Source organism: Pararge aegeria, chromosome 17 (genome assembly GCF_905163445.1).
Source record: "Pararge aegeria chromosome 17, ilParAegt1.1, whole genome shotgun sequence".
Classification (NCBI taxonomy): Eukaryota; Metazoa; Arthropoda; class Insecta; order Lepidoptera; family Nymphalidae; genus Pararge; species Pararge aegeria.
In genome coordinates this window covers 17,056,228-17,077,117 of record NC_053196.1, presented here as the reverse complement: position 1 = coordinate 17,077,117, position 20,890 = coordinate 17,056,228, and the positions used below count along the sequence as shown (strand labels likewise).

Below are 20,890 nucleotides of genomic sequence, written 5' to 3'. Positions count from 1 at the left end.
GTCCCACTTTTTTCGTAATTATTTTGTTAATATTTTCATTTCATTGATAATTTTTAATGTCCAGTTAAAATTGGAAAGCAATAGTTTATTTTACTCCACCGGAAATAATAAACGAAGCGTGAATCGCGAGTGACTAACCTGTTTCAATCAAAATGTGGAGTGTGTTCTACAATACTTTCATACAATGGAAAAACAGCAAAAAGGGTCAGTTATTTTCAGTTTCTAAAAACGTATTTTACAGTTTAAGCTGTTTTATTCCTCGGAAAGTGAAGAAAATCGTCGGAAGGTACAATTCTTGATACAATCTCGGCTTTCTTAGCGCGCTCGCTCTTAGCTCACGCGCCTAGTAACGCCTCGACTGTAAATTGGAATCTAACCACACTTGATGTATAATCTACTATTAACTCATTATCCGACTTAATACTATTTGTTTCATCGAGTTTCGAATCACATGGATTCTAAAGAATTTGCACTTCAAACAAAATACAAATCTGTATAAAATTCTACGCAGACGAAGTTACGGCTGTAATCCGCTAGAAATTATGAAAAATGCCTCCAGCTAACTTATCGTAGGAAATCAGGTAATAAACATCAACGATCAACGAGCTTCTGCCGGGCAGTACAATGGATTCAATAACCTCGCTACAGATTCGATAGTGTGCAACTAGCTAGCATATTGTGTTTGATAACAAATCAATTGCGCCTGCTATCTTTGCTCATGGAAAACAAACAGCGGCTGCGACAGGACGCAATCTGTGAGATAATACGAGTGAGTAAACAGCATCGCGTAGTACAGCGTAGCCCTTGCTACAGTATTAAACCATAACACGTTTATCTTTGAATCCACCTTTGTTGCTGACTTAATATATGATTACGGTGATATGCGGTATATTAATGGTGAATGCTGTCCTTTAAGTGGGAGTTAAGGTTCGAACTCCGACAAATTATAATTTCTACATTTTTCTCCGACAAAAACGTATTGCCAAGCATTTCAGCGTTCCAGTCTGATGTTGTTTAGAAGCCAAAACACACATACACACACACTGATTTACACACACACACATACACAAACCTATAGACAGACAATATTACGTCGGTGCTGTAAGCTATTTAGTTTCGCCTGAATAAGCTTTGTTGATAATGTTGACTCCCTGAACTCTACGTATAGCACCAACAAAACCTGCTAGAAAAACAACCGCATCAGCAGGAAATAAGCACCAACATTTTCGAGCGTCCATCCCATTCAATTCAATTGTATTTTTTCCACTCCGGATTTATTACGAGATACTTTTATCGCCCCAAAAAACAATAGCGGGCCGGCCGTTAATCAAGAGAGTTTTAAACTAGAACAATTATGTATATCGTTTTTGCTGGTTCCGCCATACCTCCGAAACAAAGCGCGCAAAGAATTGTAATGGTAATGTTATGCAAATGTTACGAGCGGTGAGATATTAAACCTCAGAGATATATACAAAAAGGATAGACAGAAAAAAGGAATACATTGTACCGATTAAACGATTATTTGTAGATCTGTGTATATAATATTCATTGTACCATGTACAATTTTATTTTAACGCCTTTGGGTCGGTATGATATTTCAAACTACATCTGTTTGCAGTAAGTGAATTCACGCATTCGCCCCGAAAATAAATTATAGTATCAGTTTTATTTACAGGGCTACGTGATTAAGTTAACATTAGGCGCTTCAACTGGATATAAAAAGTGTATAGGGACAGCCAGTCCAGCGACTACTTTTTCTACTCTTGCATACAAATGCATAATTTAATAGCGATAGTTATCGACTAATCGCATATTTTGTATGCATTCTAACTGGTGGCCGAAGCTTAGCAACTGTTGGAAAAGTAAATGAATCGGGCGGCAGGACGCAGAGGCTATGTTAGTCATAGAGAGTAGACGTTAGAAGCGTGATGAAGCTATTTTTATAGTACTGCTTAAATCTATCTTTCGGGTCGGGAATTGATGAAATAAAATTTTACATTAACCATTTTAGTAGTACACTTGAGATTTTTTTTAAAATATTTATACGTATTATCATGATTCCGGGAATTGATATAATTAGTTTATTACATATACCACTAATCTTTTTTTTATACCCTTACTGCAATCTCGCCTGGTGGTCAGTGATGATGAAGTCTAAGATGGCCGCGGGCTAACCTGTTAGGGAGTATGGTAGTCATACCTGGTACCTGGTTTCCACGCGACATCGCACCGGAACACTAAATCGCCTAGCGGCACGTCTTTGTCTAAGGGTGGTAACTAGCCACGGCCAAAGCCTCCCACCAGACCAAATCATAGTATAATTATAGTTTTTTTTAAATAGGTATTATTATAATTTCGTTTGTTTGCAGCAGCTCCGTCTGTTTTCTTTAGTCTGTGTTAAATATATGAAGCTCCAAACAAAGGTTGTAACGTCACTTTAGCGCTGTGATACAGTGTGTATATGAATTTTTTATGCGATTTCGGGATTAATGTACGCGTATATTTAACCTAGAATGGTTTTAGTTCCCCTCTTTACCCACTGGCTGTTGTTTAAATAAATAATAACTGTTTAGAAATCTACGATGACATAAACTGCTGAAGTTAGTTTTCAGTATAATAGTAAAAATAACCTTATAAGTGTGCGGCCGGATTATAATAGTAACAAAGAGTGTGTAGGGGAAATGAAACGACAAATTACAAATAACTATAATGTTTATTTATATGCAGGTATACAAAGGTAACTTGAGGGTAGTTGGTAGGGGTAGTGGGTACATGCTAGCGCGTAACTACAGATATGTAAGTATTATACATAGGTATTAGATCGAGTCGACTCTATATTCATATACATAAAGGTGAATTTACAAAAAATTGTTTAACATAGATCGCGCCAAACTTCTCGATAATTTGTATGAATGCTAGATTATGTAGCACTTCTTCAGTTGCATGAGTAAATTATAACAAAAATGGGTCAAAGCTCAAAAAAACTTTCCAGATAGAGGTCAGGCCTAAATCAAATTACTGTTGGACAAGTTTCGCGCGACTCTATGTAGAATGAGATTTACGATGACCATGAAGAAACACACATATTTTACAAGAAATTTTCAAATACATAATTGTATTTTGAAGTTACATTCTATGACTTATCTGATGCATGCAGCATTATTTCAAAATATGCAAGTAACAGATTAAGTTTTAATCTCATTAACAAAAGAATTTGTATAAAAAAAAAATTAAAATCTTTATTTTTATCGGTATACGGTATTTACAAAATCTATATCAATTGTATTCTCGGGCACCTAGCATATGCGCCAGGTGCCGAAGACTTGGCGCTATTTTTCATCTGAATTGCAATTAGAGCATGTCCTCTAAAAAGTGGATCAGTTTTCGAAAAATAAAATAGTAGAATTTAAAAGGTATGCAACTACCTTTTATATATTAATCATTATCATCTGCTATAGCAGGTTGAGTGATATATAAAACTCGCCAACCCGCCAATTGGAGCATGATGTGAACGCTAAAATGATAGTCATTATCATAAAACCTAAACTCACCATCGTTGCGTTAACTTGTTCTTGTATAACGATGACTTATTATATTATGTATATATTCCTTATAAGAAAATTATTTGAACACAATAGGAAAAAAGCATCACCGACAAAAGAATGTTGAATTAATAACCTAACTTTTTGGAAATCTGCTGAAAATTAAATTGTGCCTAACTGTATTTGAACATCGCGTCGTCGGTTAAAAAGGCTTTAGGTCACTCATTACATTGAAAGTAATCGTTAACTCCCCATTCACGCCATGTACCGTACAGCGAGGCAGAAATAAAACTGTATTTTAGGATTTTATTTCAGTAGAAAACATTTTTACATTTCAATGCGTCGTCCGTTTCATACAAAATTTTATACAAAGTTTTATGTTGATTTCGTATAATATTTTGTACGGACAAATAAATATTTAGAGAATTTAAACAGAAAATATTTGTGCGGAATCACTTTATATAAAATTTAAAACAAAAACCATCAAATATATTTATATATTTATATAAATAAAATGTACACAATTTGCATTATAAATTAATTTTATTCACACCAGAATTGCCATATAAATCAAAAGATACATTTAAGTTCACTACCAGTTTCGTTTGTTCACTATTTCTGAATATCCATTTCTCACCAAATGAATATCATAACTTATTTAAATTTAAGTCCGGTCTTCCGGTCCGGATTTTTTTCTATTGTATTAATGGGTGGACCAAGCAGATGGCCTACCGAGCGATGTAATAGATATTTTCTGTTGAAATTACCCCTCATTTTCTACTGATTTCTCGCTCACGTATATGCTACGGTTCTCACGGTCTAAATTATATCACCGGGCCGGTTAAATCTAGTAATAATAAGCATGGTATAAAACGTTTTTACATTCTACCCGCTAACTGTAATCGTTGTTCCATTTACCCCAATTTATACAACTTTACAATTAATACACGACAATTCACTCTTTTCTATAATAACGTTGATAAATTAATAAATAAATAACCAAAGATTAAAATCTTCAGATATTCCCTTCAGATGTACCTTTAGCTGCAAAGGAAATGAACTCATTCAAAATAAGTACAATTAATATATATTAAAGTTTATATGACATAGCCGTTTTCAATTATTTGAACTTATAAATATAATGATATTTGTAAAATGAAGTCAGCTGCGGAGAATACGTGACTGTAAAACAATGAAAAGTCATTTCCACTGTCACGCTATGGGGTTTCCATGCATGACAATGTTGCTTCAATTTCGAGCGTATAACTTCTACACGACGTTCATAAACGTGACAAATATATTAAAACACGTATCTGAACTAATAGCCCAGTAAAATGAGGCTTACTTTCTGCTTAGATGAATATTTAACATGAAAACAGTGCCTCTTTTTTCTAACGCCTGAGCAATATCTAACGATTCTAATCTTTGAAGTTGTAGGCAAATCCTAATATTCACAAACATTACTATGTGTATCCAACTGCGCCAACCAGATTATTAAACGATGGGCCCTGATGCTCTTTTTTATTTATAACCTAAAAAAATGCATTTTGTTGCGTAAAAGTTGTCACTGTCACTTCTTCGTGCAATTGGACTGCAACTGCTCTTTAAATTATCTATATATATATATTTATAGGTGGAATCCATCATAGTACTTTTTGTGAGTTCGGAAAACCTGCTAACGCTTAACATTACTATCAAAATGCGGCAAAGAGAAAAGAGACCTGAATCAAAACTATCTCAATTAATTTATATGATTTTCATACAATTTGATAATGACGTTTACTTAGCGTAAGCAAAACATGGATCTTGCCCAAGCCTCCAAGATTACTGTGTGTTTTGCAAACGTTTATTCGCTAATATAGTTCGTAATTTACTACGTAACCGGTAGGATTAATTCAAAATTAGTCGACGCATTGCACTAATTAGGTAATATATTTCTCACTGATGCTAGCCAACACACGTCTGCAAAACTTATAATCAACGCTTAATAAATAACAATTAACTAATTTCACAAAATCATGATTATCTTATACGGATTTGTCTGACTAGATACTTAGTTACCTAAAATAATGACGATAAATATAAAAACAATAGAAAGTAAAATGCAATGTCAGTCTTATTTGTTATAAAATTAAGTTCTTTATAGGCTGAAGTTGTTTAAATAAAAAAAAAGTTAGCACAGACTGGGGGACAAGCCCCGTTTCGCGTTCTACGATTTTTCTTACAAATAAATGAATATAATCTTTATAGAATTGAAATAGAATCGTAAATAGGATATCATGTTATTTCAAAAGATACTTAGCCCTATTTCGAAAATACCCTTGTAGTAGGTATGTTTTACAATAATAAATGATGATTGAACGTTCAACTTACCTGTGCAGGCGATGAATAAAACAGTTGTCAATGATTCAGGCAAATAATTTGACCATAGTTGTTTTATGCGCAATAGTATTTTTAATTAGGTTAAATAAGGGAGTAAAAAACGCGTAGGTAATTAAACTTCCGAGAAAAATACTTATGTATTGTTGACATGATTTTCTTAACTTGATACATGGATAAAATGTATTTTATATTGAAGAAAGTTGTAAAGAAGAATATGTGGCTTTGATTTAAGCTTCAAGAAATATTTTTTTTTTGTATTTTGATATTATCTAATATAACTGAAGATTCTTAGGCTTGATATAATTTTTAAAAAAGCTTACAGCTGGAAATCACTTAAATTCTTTTACTAAAACAATTTGCCGATAGCAAATTAAATACAAAAATTTAATAAATGTGGTGGTATATTGCTGTGAGTATACAATATGTGCAAAGATTTCAAAAAACTTCCATTTTTGGTTAAGTTATTTGCTGAATTCAATAAAGACATTATCTTTAGCAACTGACAGCTGCTATACAGGTCGACTAGATCCACTAAATAGAACCAACAAATTATCCATACTTTTGGCAGATACACTTTGGAATATAAACCAAATTAATAAAGGGCATGATAATATGATTTTAATTACAACCTTTGTTTCTCTTCACTTATATTAAAGTACAGCTATGATTACGATTTAGAATAAAGTAACTTTGAGCTGGATACATTGTTTCTTATCCAACTGATCATGCGTATATAATATTTATTGGTGAAAACGACTGACTCTTGTACCATGGTGTTTGTTTTCCACAATTATCTGTTGGAGAGGTCACTATGATTTGAGTAAATTGCTACATTTTTCATCGTTCTTTTTGCGCCGTCAGTTCTCACCAATTCCATTACTTTCTGTTTAATACAAATCAATTATAAAATTGTTATCCATTTAATCTAAGGTAGGTTGGTATAATTTCCAATATTTGTCCCTTTCTTGTACATAGAAGTGATGATTGGATCCAGGTTGTGGTACTCCTTGCCGGAACGAGGTCGAAGCGTGTTCGTTGGTTGGCGACTAATCCTGGAAAAAATTATTTTGGAATAAAAATTTTATTTAGTGACACTTGGAATAATTGCATCATAGATAATAATGCTTAATATAAATTGCTAATTAATATATATTTTTTTCCAAATCTTCAAACGAGTTCCACAGACATAACTCAAATAAGAGAAAAAAAACACAAATTAACCTTTAGTTTAGTTTTTCTCAGTAATATCTCTCTATTTCTTAATCCTATCAATAATAGAATATTTAAATAATATCATATACGTATGTGAAAAAAATACTTGTTGCAAATTTTATGAATATTACCTTAATCCACTTTGGTTGTCCGATGAAGAGTGTGAAGAAGTCAGAGAAAGAGTCTCAATGTAATCGGACATATCCGAGGTCCCACTCGATGTGCTGTGCGTATCTAAAACACCTACAAAAATTAACAAAGCTTTTAACTTTTATTATATTTGCTTACGGCTTGCTTTTTAATGTTAAGGATAACTCTGTTAAGGATCTAACTTTTGTCATCGCTCATTTCGATAAAACGCTCTAGCCTGAATACATATTTAAAGTTTTATTTATTTAAATATCTTTATTGCATACTACATGAAAAATTGATTTCATGCTTTTAATCTGCGAAAATAAATAACAAGAAAACCAATTTTGTATCAGTAGAGAAAAGATACCTTTGAACTGCTTTGGCGGTAGCACCGGAACTTCTGCTTCAGCCGATGATGATTTAGCAGAACCATGACTCTTATGTAACTGCATCGGTTGGTCTCGCAAAGGATCCGATGATTTGGATTTCCGAGGTAGTGAAGAATGAATAGATCCAGATAGATTCCCTCGCATTCTCCTATGTACCATGTATTGATATCTGGAACTTCCTGACGTAAGAGGCATTTCAAACTCTTGGAATTCACCAACCCCATGTTTCAGAGAGCAACTTGATACACCTGAGTCATTAGAGCTAGATGAATCACGATTACCGCCCTTGCAAGGAACACTTGATGATCTTTTAATAGCAGCATTATCCATGTGCTTATTTCGTAAGTGTGGTATATCTTTAGAAAAACTCTCTTCAGATGTTTTGTTTTCTGATCCAGAAGATTTACAGCACTCGTAACATTCTCGGTCATTATCGCAAGGAGAAGCGAGTCTGTTCTCTAAAGCCAAGTTTCTTAACGTTTCCATCGATGAGGTCGTAGCATGACTGCCTATGCTACTATCGAATTCCTTCAAATCTTCCAAAAGTCTAGCTGAGTCTACTGAACTTGATCGTTTTTGCATGGTTTCCTTATTTACATTAGGAGAAACGTCAAAAGTATGACAACCACTACCATTTAATGTAGGTATACTTAACGATTTTTCTATTTCCGCTCTATGAACTTTTGATATTGGATGCTTTAAACTTTGTGACCAATTAGGATTTGGGGACATAGGTGTATAACCAGGATTTGCGCCGACAGTCCGATTTACTATATTTCGCCTCACATCATTCGGTGGTTCCATTAATAAATATTCATCAGTTTTACCATGCAACTCGTTTCCTGGTAATGACTTACAATGATTACATTTTAAACATATCTTAGGTTTCGGTGGTAAAGTTGCCGTCGCTATATCTATATTAGCACTAAGAGCATCCAACTCAATTTGCGTGACTCCTGCTTTCTTTAGTAAATCTTTTGCATTTTCATAATACTCCAATGATAACGCGAATTCAAGATTTTCGTAATTAGCATACGGACCCTCAAACCCTTTATCTTCTTTTATATCCACATTTTGATAATTAGTAAATACAGTAGCACTGGCTTCGTCTTGGTATTTGTCTTGCTCGGAAACAGTACTTTGCCTGTTCGTTTTTCTAGAAACATCTACAGTAGCGTAAATAGCAGTGTCATCAGTTCTAGTAGTATTAAAATGATCCGTATTTGGCCTTTCGGCGCTTGTGCTTCTTTTACAATAGGGTAGACTAATTAATGTATTTGCCCAATTCGTAACTTTTTGGCAGGGGCAGTCAACTGGCTGTAAACTTTCATCGCTTTCTACAATTACTGGTTTCTTTTTTGACCCAAATTTTAATATACAACCACATTTTTTCTTTAATACTAGTGAACCTGGTAAAGACGGTTTGGTGACCTGAAAAAGATCGTCAGCTAGGGCTTTTTTAATCCTTTTTGGTGTGTCATAGTATTCTGCATTATCCACTACCTAAAAAAATTTATTAAATTAATGTTCATATTAAAATATACTAGTTCACCATAAAATTACTATTAGCTTTAGATTACTTACCTCACTATGTGTAACTTTGGGAACGTCATAATTTTCATAAGGGCCTACTTTTGGATTCGTGTTGGGATTAAAGTTGTCATTTGAGCTACAGTTACAACCCTGATGAGGCAATGGAGCTGGTGGCTTCTTTTTATCATACTGTACAGGTTTTGGGGGCCTTTGTGGGGGTTGATCTTTACATTGACACGTGTCTTGATTCCTTCTCATTGGGTTGGGTTTGCAAAATTCTGTGCTGTTAGACGAATTATCTGAACTACTTTCAGGAACTGCTTCCATAGTCCACTCTGGATTAAAATGACCTCCTGTATTCAGAGCTACTGTTGAAGACCGAGTCAAACCTCCAAGCTTAGTCAAACAATTGTTACATCTCTCCAATGTCACGTGATCTGCACCACTCCATGGTGGTTTCACGCTCATTTCCGTTTCGGGTCTATATTCTGCTTCATCGAATCCTCGTCTTTCCGCTGATGGCCAAAAAGGCGATATTTCTCCACAATCCTCGCCAAAGTAGTTTTCTTCATAGAGCGCACTAGCAGTGTCTAATAAACTCTGATCAGTCGCGTTAAAATCTGATAGTCTTGTGTTCGGTCGAGATTTTGTCCCACGATCTGCTGTAATTAATAATATCATTATTCATAGTTCAAATTTAATTAATATCATGTCAATAAATAAACCTTTCCTTTAAAAAAAATGTTGATATTATACTACAATAATGATTCTATGATTCATTTATAAGAGCACTCAATTGAGTTTGGATAGAAAATTTTAATCAAATCATTTATCTAAGTTAGTTTTTAGGAATAATGTGTTGATACCAGTCCTCTGAGGTCCTGTTTTTTGTTGGAGTTTCCCTTGAGCAGCTTGATCAAAGGAATCTGCGATATCTTGAGCCTGGTCAGTGATGAGCATGTGTAGACCCTCGCCTTTCCCGCAATGAGAGCCTCCTTCGAAGCAGAATCGGCCCTCCACTACGCCGTAACGCCTTCATAGAAAATACGAAGCTGTTAGTTTCTACGCGAAGCTGTTTACTTAAACAGCGGAATAAAATAAAATGAATAGATCTTTGCAAATAGTAGTAGTAGTAATAGTTTTCTAACGTAGCCGGGAAAGTACCACCACCATGCTCAATTCTACCTCTAAGCTGTTGTGTTGTGTTGTTTTTCGGTCACAGGCAAATAAGACGCTCTTTTTCTTTTATATTCTATTTTATTTTATCCTCAGACGCCACCATATTTAAAAAAAGCGATTCAACTTTCTTGGTAGCAGTGTTCAGTGCTATTTGAGGGCTAAGGACGACAACAGGTTGCATGTTCCTGCCAATCACTCGCATGCGTATGGAAATTCTTTTACAGTCAAGGTGGTCATACTCTGGAATGGATTGCCAAGAGACATAAGACAGTCTAAATCATTAAGCATCTTCAAAAGTTGTTTAAAAGAATAATATTTATCTACGGAGTCATAAACTTATATATTTGCTCTGAATGTTTTTATATATATTTATATGTGTATGTATTTATTTCTATATTAATTGTATTTGTATTAGCTATTTATGTATTATTGTTATATATAGCAGATGTAGTGTATGTTATTACATATTTTTAAAATTGCACTATCCCGTTTCCATACTCCTTTTATTCTTTCATTAAGGGTTGTCTTCACGCTTTAAGGGAGGAGATCGCTTAAAGCGATAAGGCCGCCTTTGCGCATTTTTATTCTTCTTATGTTTTCAATTTATATTATCTTTATCCCTTAATTGTGTGCAATAAAGAATTTATCTATCTATCTAAGAATAAACACCTATGTCTGAGGTTGATGGACAGAGAGCGGCACTTCGTAGGGTATGTTACCTACGGCGACGTTTCGCCCTTTAGTTTATAGGCGTGTTTCGCTATTTAGTTTATGGTTTTCCAATTACCATCAGATGGGTTATCTGCTGCAACTATATGTACTTAGTTACTTTTAACTTAGATTTCATAAGTGAAGTGTTTATAAAAAAAATATGATTAGTTGGAAAATTATTTTTTAAAATAATAAAGATACATTTTAATTCAACAAATATTAATTCTGTTATATCAGAACACAGTCGTCGGCTAACTTGATTGCAAAACGACTGCCTAACCGCAGCTTAACGCAGCATTGCACAGTTGTGGAATAAAGCAGAATGCTGCGAAGTTGCGGTCGGATAACTCATACGTTATCTCCCTCTTATATAAAGCGAGAAATACAAAGCAATGTGTACTGAAACTTAATTTGTAACATTTGTTGTTGCATATGATCAGAAATTATATCTCATCTGTTTTTATTAAAACGATTTAATAGCTCCATAGTAGCTATAAATATATTGCTTCTCTCAACAACTACTGCACCTTTTCATTACAAAAAACAATAGTTAGTGTTTCTGGAAAGATATTTGCCATTTTATAATATGTTTAATAACATAATATTATCGGCAGTTTATATTAAGCTCTTTATGACGATTTGTTTGAGATTTCAAAGCCCTTATAGAAGATCTATTTAATTTATTATAACGAATCACGGTAACGGCAATCATAAACTCGTGCTGGTGGTGTTAAGGTATTTTATGTTTAAAAAACTATGATATTATACCCCCTATAGAAATTCGACAGAAGAAGGCGTTACTTTGCGGAAATATAATTATATACCATGGGAGCATCTCAACGGTGTTATTTATAGTTTCTTCAATCTTTATACTGCACTCAAACAGATCATAAGCAATGTACTCTCTACGTAACTTTCACTCCGACATCGGAGCATCCTCAGAAAATGTTGAATTTACAATGAAAAATTGTTAAGTGACGAAGATCTGTGGTGTTGAGTAGAAATTATAATAGAATAAAGATTGTAGAAATTATAAATAACACCGTAAAGATTCTCGTGCTTTTCGCGGAGTATAGCAAATTAAGCTCAATTTTTTACCCCCTTTAAAATTAAAGCCATCAGCCATCCTTTTAGCTGTTTTGTGTGAACTAAGAAAGTAGGTTAAGTTCAATTTAATGTCATTTTAACGATTTCTCAAAGGTACATTTCAGCTCTGCACATTTTTCGGTAAACCGGAAAACTACCATTAGAGTATCATCCCTCATCCGCCTAACAAACCGTGACTGTCACAATATTTAAAATCCATGCATCCAGTCATTGTTGGCAACCGGAAAGAGTGGCAAGTCACATCAAAAACGCCGACAAGATGGCGCGGCGGTATAAAACGGCCGTGACGTCGGAAGTCGACGCCATTAACTCGCTGGCGTCCAGACGAACAACATAAACCAGCAGATGCCGCGTTTATGGGCCAGTCGTGAAATGATCGAGTTTTATTGTGCGCTGTATGCTATGTCGACTGCATTCGGCCAAACTCAGTTTTATGGTCCGTTTCAGTTTTATTTGGGCGACTTTGTCGGGGACTGTCTTAAATTTTTATTGACTGTTACTTCCGCTGTTATGATCTGTTGAAATGCGATGGATACGCGAGGCTTATTTCTTTTTTCGGGTTTGGCAACTTTCTATGAGATCTTAGAGGGGAAATAGATATAAGAATGCAATGAAATTGGCCGCGTCTCTTGTTCTGCGTTAACAATAAGCACTTATTAGAGTTCTGTAATTGCTTGAGTGCGGTCTTCAGGCTGTACAAGAGAAAGCAATGCTTACCTTAAATGAGCTAGCTCCCACAACCCAAGCAGGCGTGGAGGTACCCCGCTGGTTAGAGCAAATCTTCTTCCTTGAATATGTAATCTCGCGGGTCCTGCGGGCAGTTTCCTGGAACCACCTCCTCCAATCATCACCAGGTACTCCTTAGAAGACCCCAGCTGACCCCCCACTTTAACTTGCCAGGCTATTAGTCTCTCTCTGGTCTCGAAAGCAAGTACCTGTAGAAAAGTTGAATAATTACTCACGCAATGATCAGGGGCTACTTCCGAGTAAAATAAAAATTAACAATTTCTTATTTTCGCTGCATTTCTGTGGAGTGTAGATAGTTTTCGCATCACATCAAACTTAATTGTTCAAAATAATTCTTAATTGGTGTACGATTTCTGTATGAAAACACAATATAAAAAAAGGCTATTAATTTGTTTCTTCCTTTAACCATACAAATAAAAATAAATAAATTAATAAATATTACATTTTACAGTACAAAGGTAGAGTTTTACGAAGACATTTGAATACGCAGATCAAAACAAAGTGGATTTTAAAATGTTTGGTATATAGACATACCGTTATAAGGGATAATAAATTACATCCGGTATTTTATATCCCAGAAAACGATTTTATTCCCTCGTGAAAACTTTCGGCTGTTATATGGGATTTCACTAAAATCTTTGACAAACTTCCTTAAGGGTGGTGACGCCATTTTTACTTTCGGGGAATCATCACCATAAAATGGTATTTATTTTCTTTGTAAATTTAGTGGACTGTATATTTTAGGTTTTGCTGGATTCTTTTCCCCTTTTTAATGTTTAAACTATGGCTTTAAAGGATATAGAACAAGGGATAACTAGGGTTGGACAGAAAAGTATTTGCACGTGGACTTACAGTTCGTCGTAATGCAGTTCTCTTGATTTCTCGTCACTTCACAAGGTTTCACAGGTTATCACTAAACACTAAAGCACTGATGTAGGTTTAAATACTATTAATCGTCCAGTATAAGGTTCTTTGGCCGGCCGACCATGTGGTTTTATTGAGCGGAAGATTGACGTGCGTTTGCCGCGGATATAGGTGTGCAACTAATTGGCGGCGTGATGCGGGCAGATAAGGATGCGGAAATATAAAAAATGGAGGATGGAAATCCATAGTGTAGCCATTATCTATTACTTCGACCACAGATTAATGAGGATTTATCAAGCATCCCCCCGGACATGAAGGAACCCTTCATAAAACGGATATAAACATAATTGCAACTTATAATACGACCTAATATTGTAAGTATACTATACAAGAGTAATGCATAAAGAAAAATAAAATAAATTAACTAAAACATAATAAGATTAAATGAGAACTAGTGATAAAAATTATTGAGTTGGCAGCGGACATAACTTAACGATAGGCCGGATATAAGTCCCGTTCTTAGTTTTTATTTGAACTACGCGGACAACTCCATCTTTGTCAGGTAGCACCTTAGTAATGACCCCAAGTGGCCACTGTAAGGGCGGCGCGTTTTGTACAATAACTATCACAACAGTCCCTATTGTAAGCGGATTCGTGGGAGTGTTCCACTTTTGACGCACTTGCAAATTGTGCAGATATTCCGTTCTGAATCTCTTCAAGAATGACTGAACCAGAGAATCCAATAAAGAAAATCTAGACAAAAGACCAGCGCGTTCTCCAGTTACGTCTGGAGCTGGAATGAATTCCAAAGGTACGGTTGAAAGAAAATGCGAAGGCGTTAGCGCGGAGGGTTCAGAGGGATCTGAACTTAAAACATACAGAGGTCGACTGTTAAGTACAGCCTCAATTTCATTAAGTACAGTAAGCATTTCCTCGTATGTCAGAATTTGTTTGCCGATTACGCGAAAAAGTAGAGTTTTAACACTTTTAATATTACTCTCCCAGACTCCTCCAAAATGGCTTGCAGTTGGTGCATTAAGTTTCCAATCTATACGATATTTAGCTAATTCGGAACTAAAGTCCTTATAATAATCTTCTGACTTTAAAAAGGTATGTAACTCATTCAAATAAGCCTTGGATGAAACGAAATTGGTCCCTTGGTCTGAATACAGGACTTCGCAATTTCCTCTCCTGGCCTGGAATCTTTTAAAACAATTTAAGAAGGCGGAGGAACTCAGATCAGAGGCTAGCTCTATATGAACCGCCTTTGTAACCAAACAAACAAATAGGCATATATATGCCTTCTGACTACGTATGCCGCGTTTCCTAGTCAATGTGATATAGAGAGGTCCAGCGTAATCTACACCTGTGTGTAGGAATGCCTTACTTTTCTCTATCCTACACTTAGGAAGGTCAGACATAAGTGGAAATGTAGGCTTAGGATTATGCCTAAAACATACATTGCACTTATGTATGCGTTGACGTACCACACAACGAGCGGATAATATCCAATATTTTTGTCTCAATATAGACAGAAGCAATTGAGGGCCAGCGTGTGAATGATTACGATGATAGTGATCAATTAACAGATCTATTATGTGTCCCTTCTTGGGTAATAAAATTGGGTGTTTATGCGAGTAATCTAACGACGAGTAAGCAAGACGTCCACCCACCCGAAGAATGTCCTCAGAAACAAAAGGAAATAATTTTCGTAATTTTGACGAACATGGTTTATTATTTTTAATGTTGTCAATATCAGTCTGAAAGACTGAGCGTTGTATTGTGCGAATTATCAGTAATTCAGCTGCATTGATATCTTCAGCTGTAATAATATCTCTGCGCGGAAGTTTTTTCATGAATCTGAGTACATAAATCGTGGCGTGAAGAAATTTAGTCCAAGAAGAACATTTAGATCCAAGCTTTATAATTGTATATTCATCGTGCGATATTATTAAGTGCGTTGTAGTTTTCTCCTCAGGTAATGAAGAAACCTGATGAGAGGAAAACTTTATTATGGGCCATTCTTCTGAAGATAAAGACAACCATGGGGGACCCTTAAACCAAAGGTCGTGTTTTGAAAACTGTGTGGGCATAAGGCCACGAGACACACAGTCCGCGGGGTTTTGAACACCAGGTATGTGATAAAAGTTCACCTTAATTGATGTCAATAGCGTATGAATTTGAGAGATGCGGTTAGCCACATATGTATTAAACCTGTGTGGCGAAGAGAGTGCCCAACAAAGGGCGACTTCTGAATCAGAAAACGCGAGTACTTCCTTTATTTTGATGCGGGTTGACAATATATTATATACTGAATTTACAAGTCGAGCAAGCAATACTATTCCATTTAACTCTAACCTAGCTAGCGTGACCGTTGGTTTTACCGGTGCTACGCGGGATTTAGAGCAAATAAGTGTAATTATAGGCCTTTGATTTCTGTTTTTAACGTATAAGTATAAAACAGAGCCAAATGCTTGCTCACTAGCGTCAGAGAATGCGAGAAGATAAATTTCAGAAGTGTCTTCTATTCCAACATGACGAGGATACTTAAGATTCTGAATAATAGGCAGTTCAATTATATAATTTTGCCATCTTTCACATATGTGTTGAGGGGGACACTCGTCCCATCCTATTTTTAGAAGCCATAACTCCTTTATGAGTAATTTAGCGAATAAAATGACTGGACCAACAAGACCTAGAACGTCATAAAGACGCGCGGTAGCTGAAAGTATAGCTCTTTTGGTACAATCACCTTGCGGTTGCGAAACTCTAAAAATAAATTCATCAGATGCGGGAAGCCAATGAAGACCAAGAATCTTAAAGGAGTCATCAGTGTCAAGAGAGATCGACTCAGATTGGCGGTGAAATGAAGGAATGTGTCCGAGCAATTCAGTCGAATTGCTGGTCCATTTCACTAAGTCAAATCCACCAGCCTTAAACAGTTGTATCAACTCTTGAGCTATCTTTACCGCTTCATCTAGAGATGAGGCGGAAGAAGCTAGGTCGTCCATGTAGACGTCTCTCTCAACCACTGATGCAGCGAGAGGCCATTGCTGGCGCTCGTCACTAGCCAGCTGGCGCAGTGTGCGTAATGCCAAAAAGGGCGATGAGCGGAGACCAAAGGTCACTCGAGTAAATTCATACATTTCAAGTGGGTCCTTTGGTGAAGATCGATAAATAATGCGTTGATATTTGCGGTGCGGAGAATTGACATATATAGACAAATACATTTGTCGGACGTCAGCAAAAAATGCGATGCGGAAAATGCGGACATTCAAAAGAATGTTAAATATGTCTGCTTGCAAATTGCAACCAGTATACAAAATATCATTTAAAGATAATTTCCTATTTGCGGAGGGTTCTTCTATTTTAAGAAGAGAATAATCAGTGGGACAAGAACCATCTAGTACGATTCGTACCTTGGTACTCTTGTCTTCGCGTATCACTGGATAATGCGCTAAGATATAACCTGGTGAAGCAGGTTCATCAGGTGGTAAGCGTTTGAGGATACCCTTATCAAGGTAATCCTTAATAACTTCATTATATCTAATATGAAGTTCGGGATCTCTAATGAATCGTTTTTCCAAATTGAGAAAACGCTTCTTTGCGGTAAAATACGAATCACCTAATAAATTAGGATCTTCTTTAAAGGGAAGATCTACCGAATATGCTCCGTCCTGTTGGCGTACAGTGGAAGCCGTATATATGTCCTCACACCTTTGTTCATCAGGACTTAAGAATTTGCGGGAAGGAGGCTCTTCTATTGTCCAAAATCTCTCTAACATTTTATCTAAAGGTTCACTCGTGAAAAAACACAAAGCGCGGGAATTATTAGGTTTAGATAAAATAGGTGCATCGCCCATAATTATATAACCCAAAGAGGTTTCAAATGCGGAAGGCATATTTTCATAACCATTTATTTTATCAGCCATTGCTATTTTGCGATACACATTTACCCCTAGTAATATATCAATTGGACCAGGTTCTGCGAAATCATCATCAGCCAGAGGTAAATTTTTAATAAGACCATCAATGGCTGTGATGTCTACATGAGAGTCAGGCAGTTGAGAAGTGATTCGCTCAACTACAAGAGGGCGTATTGAGTATTCATTCGCGTCATTAAAACGAGATTTAAACGTAAATTCTGAAACACCAATTATTTTTTGCGATACTCCGCCGATGCCTTGAACTTCAGAAAAACGACTCTGAAAGCTAATAGGTAGCGAATATTTTTCACAGCAACTAATTGAAACGTAATCTCTTTGCGATGCGGGATCCACTAGGCATCTTATAAGATGTGCACAATTATTTTTGTCATACACTCTTATTTTCGCAGTACCTAACAAAGTGGTTGTTGTGACGCGTTCTAAACAATCATATGATACGTTACATACCAAAGTGGTATTTGTGGTCTGAGATATAAAATTATTTTTATTTAGTGTATTTTCACTAGAGGAGCTTGTCGAAGGTGCCTCAGTAATAACTGATGACACGCGAGGCGAATTAATTGCGTTAGGAGATGAGGGCGGTTTACCTATGTTAGATTTGGACGTTTTAGGTAATAAATCTTTAGCGTTGTAATTGTTGCGTTCAAAATGCAATTCAGTATGATGTGATGCCGATGAGCACCTTTTACAGTTTCGCTGAGAAGAGCAGTTTAAAGTTTTATGATGAGTCGATAAACATCGGTTACAAAAGTTATTATTTTTTACATGTAAATGCCGCTCATGCGGAGACAACTTCATAAATGCAGGGCAAGAATAAAGATGTATGTGTTGACCAATTTTACACAAACTGCAAGCTGCACTATTTAAAGTATTTACAGTTTCTGTACTTACAAAACTTTTGGTAGAAGGCTTCGGAATCGAATTCCCCTTATATCTATTTTGAGGTAATTCTAATCCTTTATTAAGAGAGCGCGACATTACTTTATTCTGTTCCTTCACAAATTCTATAAGACTCCTATAGGTAGGAATTTGTTGTTTGCGATTTATTATCTCAAACATTTTAACTGTATCAGCATCTAATTTAAGCGTGGCTAAGTGAAAGAATATAAAATCAGTAAGATCGATTTTTAATTGTTTGAGAGCTTCTACTGAAGAATTAAATGTATTTATAAAGCTATCTAATGAATTAGCATTAGTACTAGCAAGCGGTTTAAATTGCAATAATTGGTTTAAATAAGCGCAGGCTAACGAACGCGGATCGTCGTATTTTTGTATTAACGCCTCCCAAATAATAGGATAATTTTCTGCGGTGGCTGGCAATCCTGCACATACAGATGCGGCTTTCCCTTTTAACCTACCAACTAAATAAAATACCTTTTCATTATTGGTTAAGTTAGGATTATCATGTATCATGTTTTTAAACTGCTGGTAGAACAAAGGAAATTTAGTTAACTGACCGTCAAACTCCATTAAGTCTATAGGCGGAAGATGGGATTTTAATTTAGGAAAACTAGAGATAGGACGTGCGCTGTCATTCTCTGAACTCGTATTATCAACATTAGAGTGACGCTCCATTATTTGTTTGACATAGCAAAACATTTCTTCAAATGAAGTCCACGATTGGTAATTAATCATAGCCTTTGGATTCAACATTAACTGCGCCTCATTGAATAAATCTAAATTTAACTCAAACTCTTTGCGTAAAGTGTCTATGTTTGAAGCCTGAGACAATAAAGAAGGCAGCTTACTGCTGTCCGATTCGACTTGAATAGCGGTGTCAAACATTATTTGCATACGAGCAAATATAACGTCCCGTTTGCCTTCCAACAACCGTAACTTACATTCTTCCTTGCTATATGGACTTGGTGAAGAAACCGACTCTGGTTTATTCATTTTGAAGGAGTAAACCGAATTATAAAAATAAAAATATAATAAAAAAGGTGTATATGTGTTTGCAAATGCGTCAAGAAATGCGTAAAATATATAAAGTAGTTGCAGTCTTATAATAATAAACACACAACCCCTTTATAGACGCGAGCGGTTAAATAAAAGCGTTATAATGCTATTTTAAAAACTAAACCGGGCAAAGAACTAGGTATAACAATTAACAAGTTAGCGGTCATGCGTGACCTTGAATGCAGCGAGCGACAAAAACGACTGCGGCCGAGCGCATTGTTTGGTAGGTATGATGCGTTTGAAATAGATATCTTTACCTACGATTCATCCGTTTTTAATACTAAGTAGCGGGGTAAAACTATATAGAAATACTAAGCAAGCGGTGCGGAAAAGAGATATATAATTATAAAATACTTAGTACTTCTTTACTTAGTAAACAAAACGTTAAATCTATTATGTAGACAATATCTTAGCGGTATTAAACTTACAAACTGAACTAGTGAATACCTACAATATGGCGTACTTTAAGTTGCATAGACTAATAATAATTCCGAACTTTAAAGTCATAGAATGTAATGATTAACGATAATTTAAATCCTAAAATTATGAATTTAAATCGAATCGGCCGATCTTCGGATCGAATGACTAAAATTTATGAAATTCGATGGAAGTGATCAAATATTTTTTATGAAATCGGCTCGAAGTGACCAAATTTTATGGTGACGCCATTTTTACTTTCGGGGAATCATCACCATAAAATGGTATTTATTTTCTTTGTAAATTTAGTGGACTGTATATTTTAGGTTTTGCTGGATTCTTTTCCCCTTTTTAATGTTTAAACTATGGCTTTAAAGGATATAGAACAAGGGATAACTAGGGTTGGACAGAAAAGTATTTGCACGTGGACTTACAGTTCGTCGTAATGCAGTTCTCTTGATTTCTCGTCACTTCACAAGGTTTCACAGGTTATCACTAAACACTAAAGCACTGATGTAGGTTTAAATACTATTAATCGTCCAGTATAAGGTTCTTTGGCCGGCCGACCATGTGGTTTTATTGAGCGGAAGATTGACGTGCGTTTGCCGCGGATATAGGTGTGCAACTAATTGGCGGCGTGATGCGGGCAGATAAGGATGCGGAAATATAAAAAATGGAGGATGGAAATCCATAGTGTAGCCATTATCTATTACTTCGACCACAGATTAATGAGGATTTATCAAGCAAAGGGTGTCTAAAATGGATGAAGCAA

The 20,890-nt window shown here is 35.6% G+C and overlaps 1 protein-coding gene across 1 annotated transcript in view; it reads right to left on the bottom strand.

Moving 5' to 3' along the window:
- Window positions 1-235: 235 nt before the first annotated feature.
- The window catches only part of LOC120631280, a 338,187-nt gene continuing 317,532 nt past the window's right edge, over window positions 236-20,890 (bottom strand). The window contains 7 exon segments of the mRNA XM_039900764.1: window positions 236-369; window positions 6,864-6,976; window positions 7,268-7,379; window positions 7,636-9,160; window positions 9,242-9,852; window positions 10,057-10,223; window positions 12,905-13,122. Of these exon segments, the coding sequence (XP_039756698.1) occupies window positions 236-369; window positions 6,864-6,976; window positions 7,268-7,379; window positions 7,636-9,160; window positions 9,242-9,852; window positions 10,057-10,223; window positions 12,905-13,122 (2,880 nt within the window).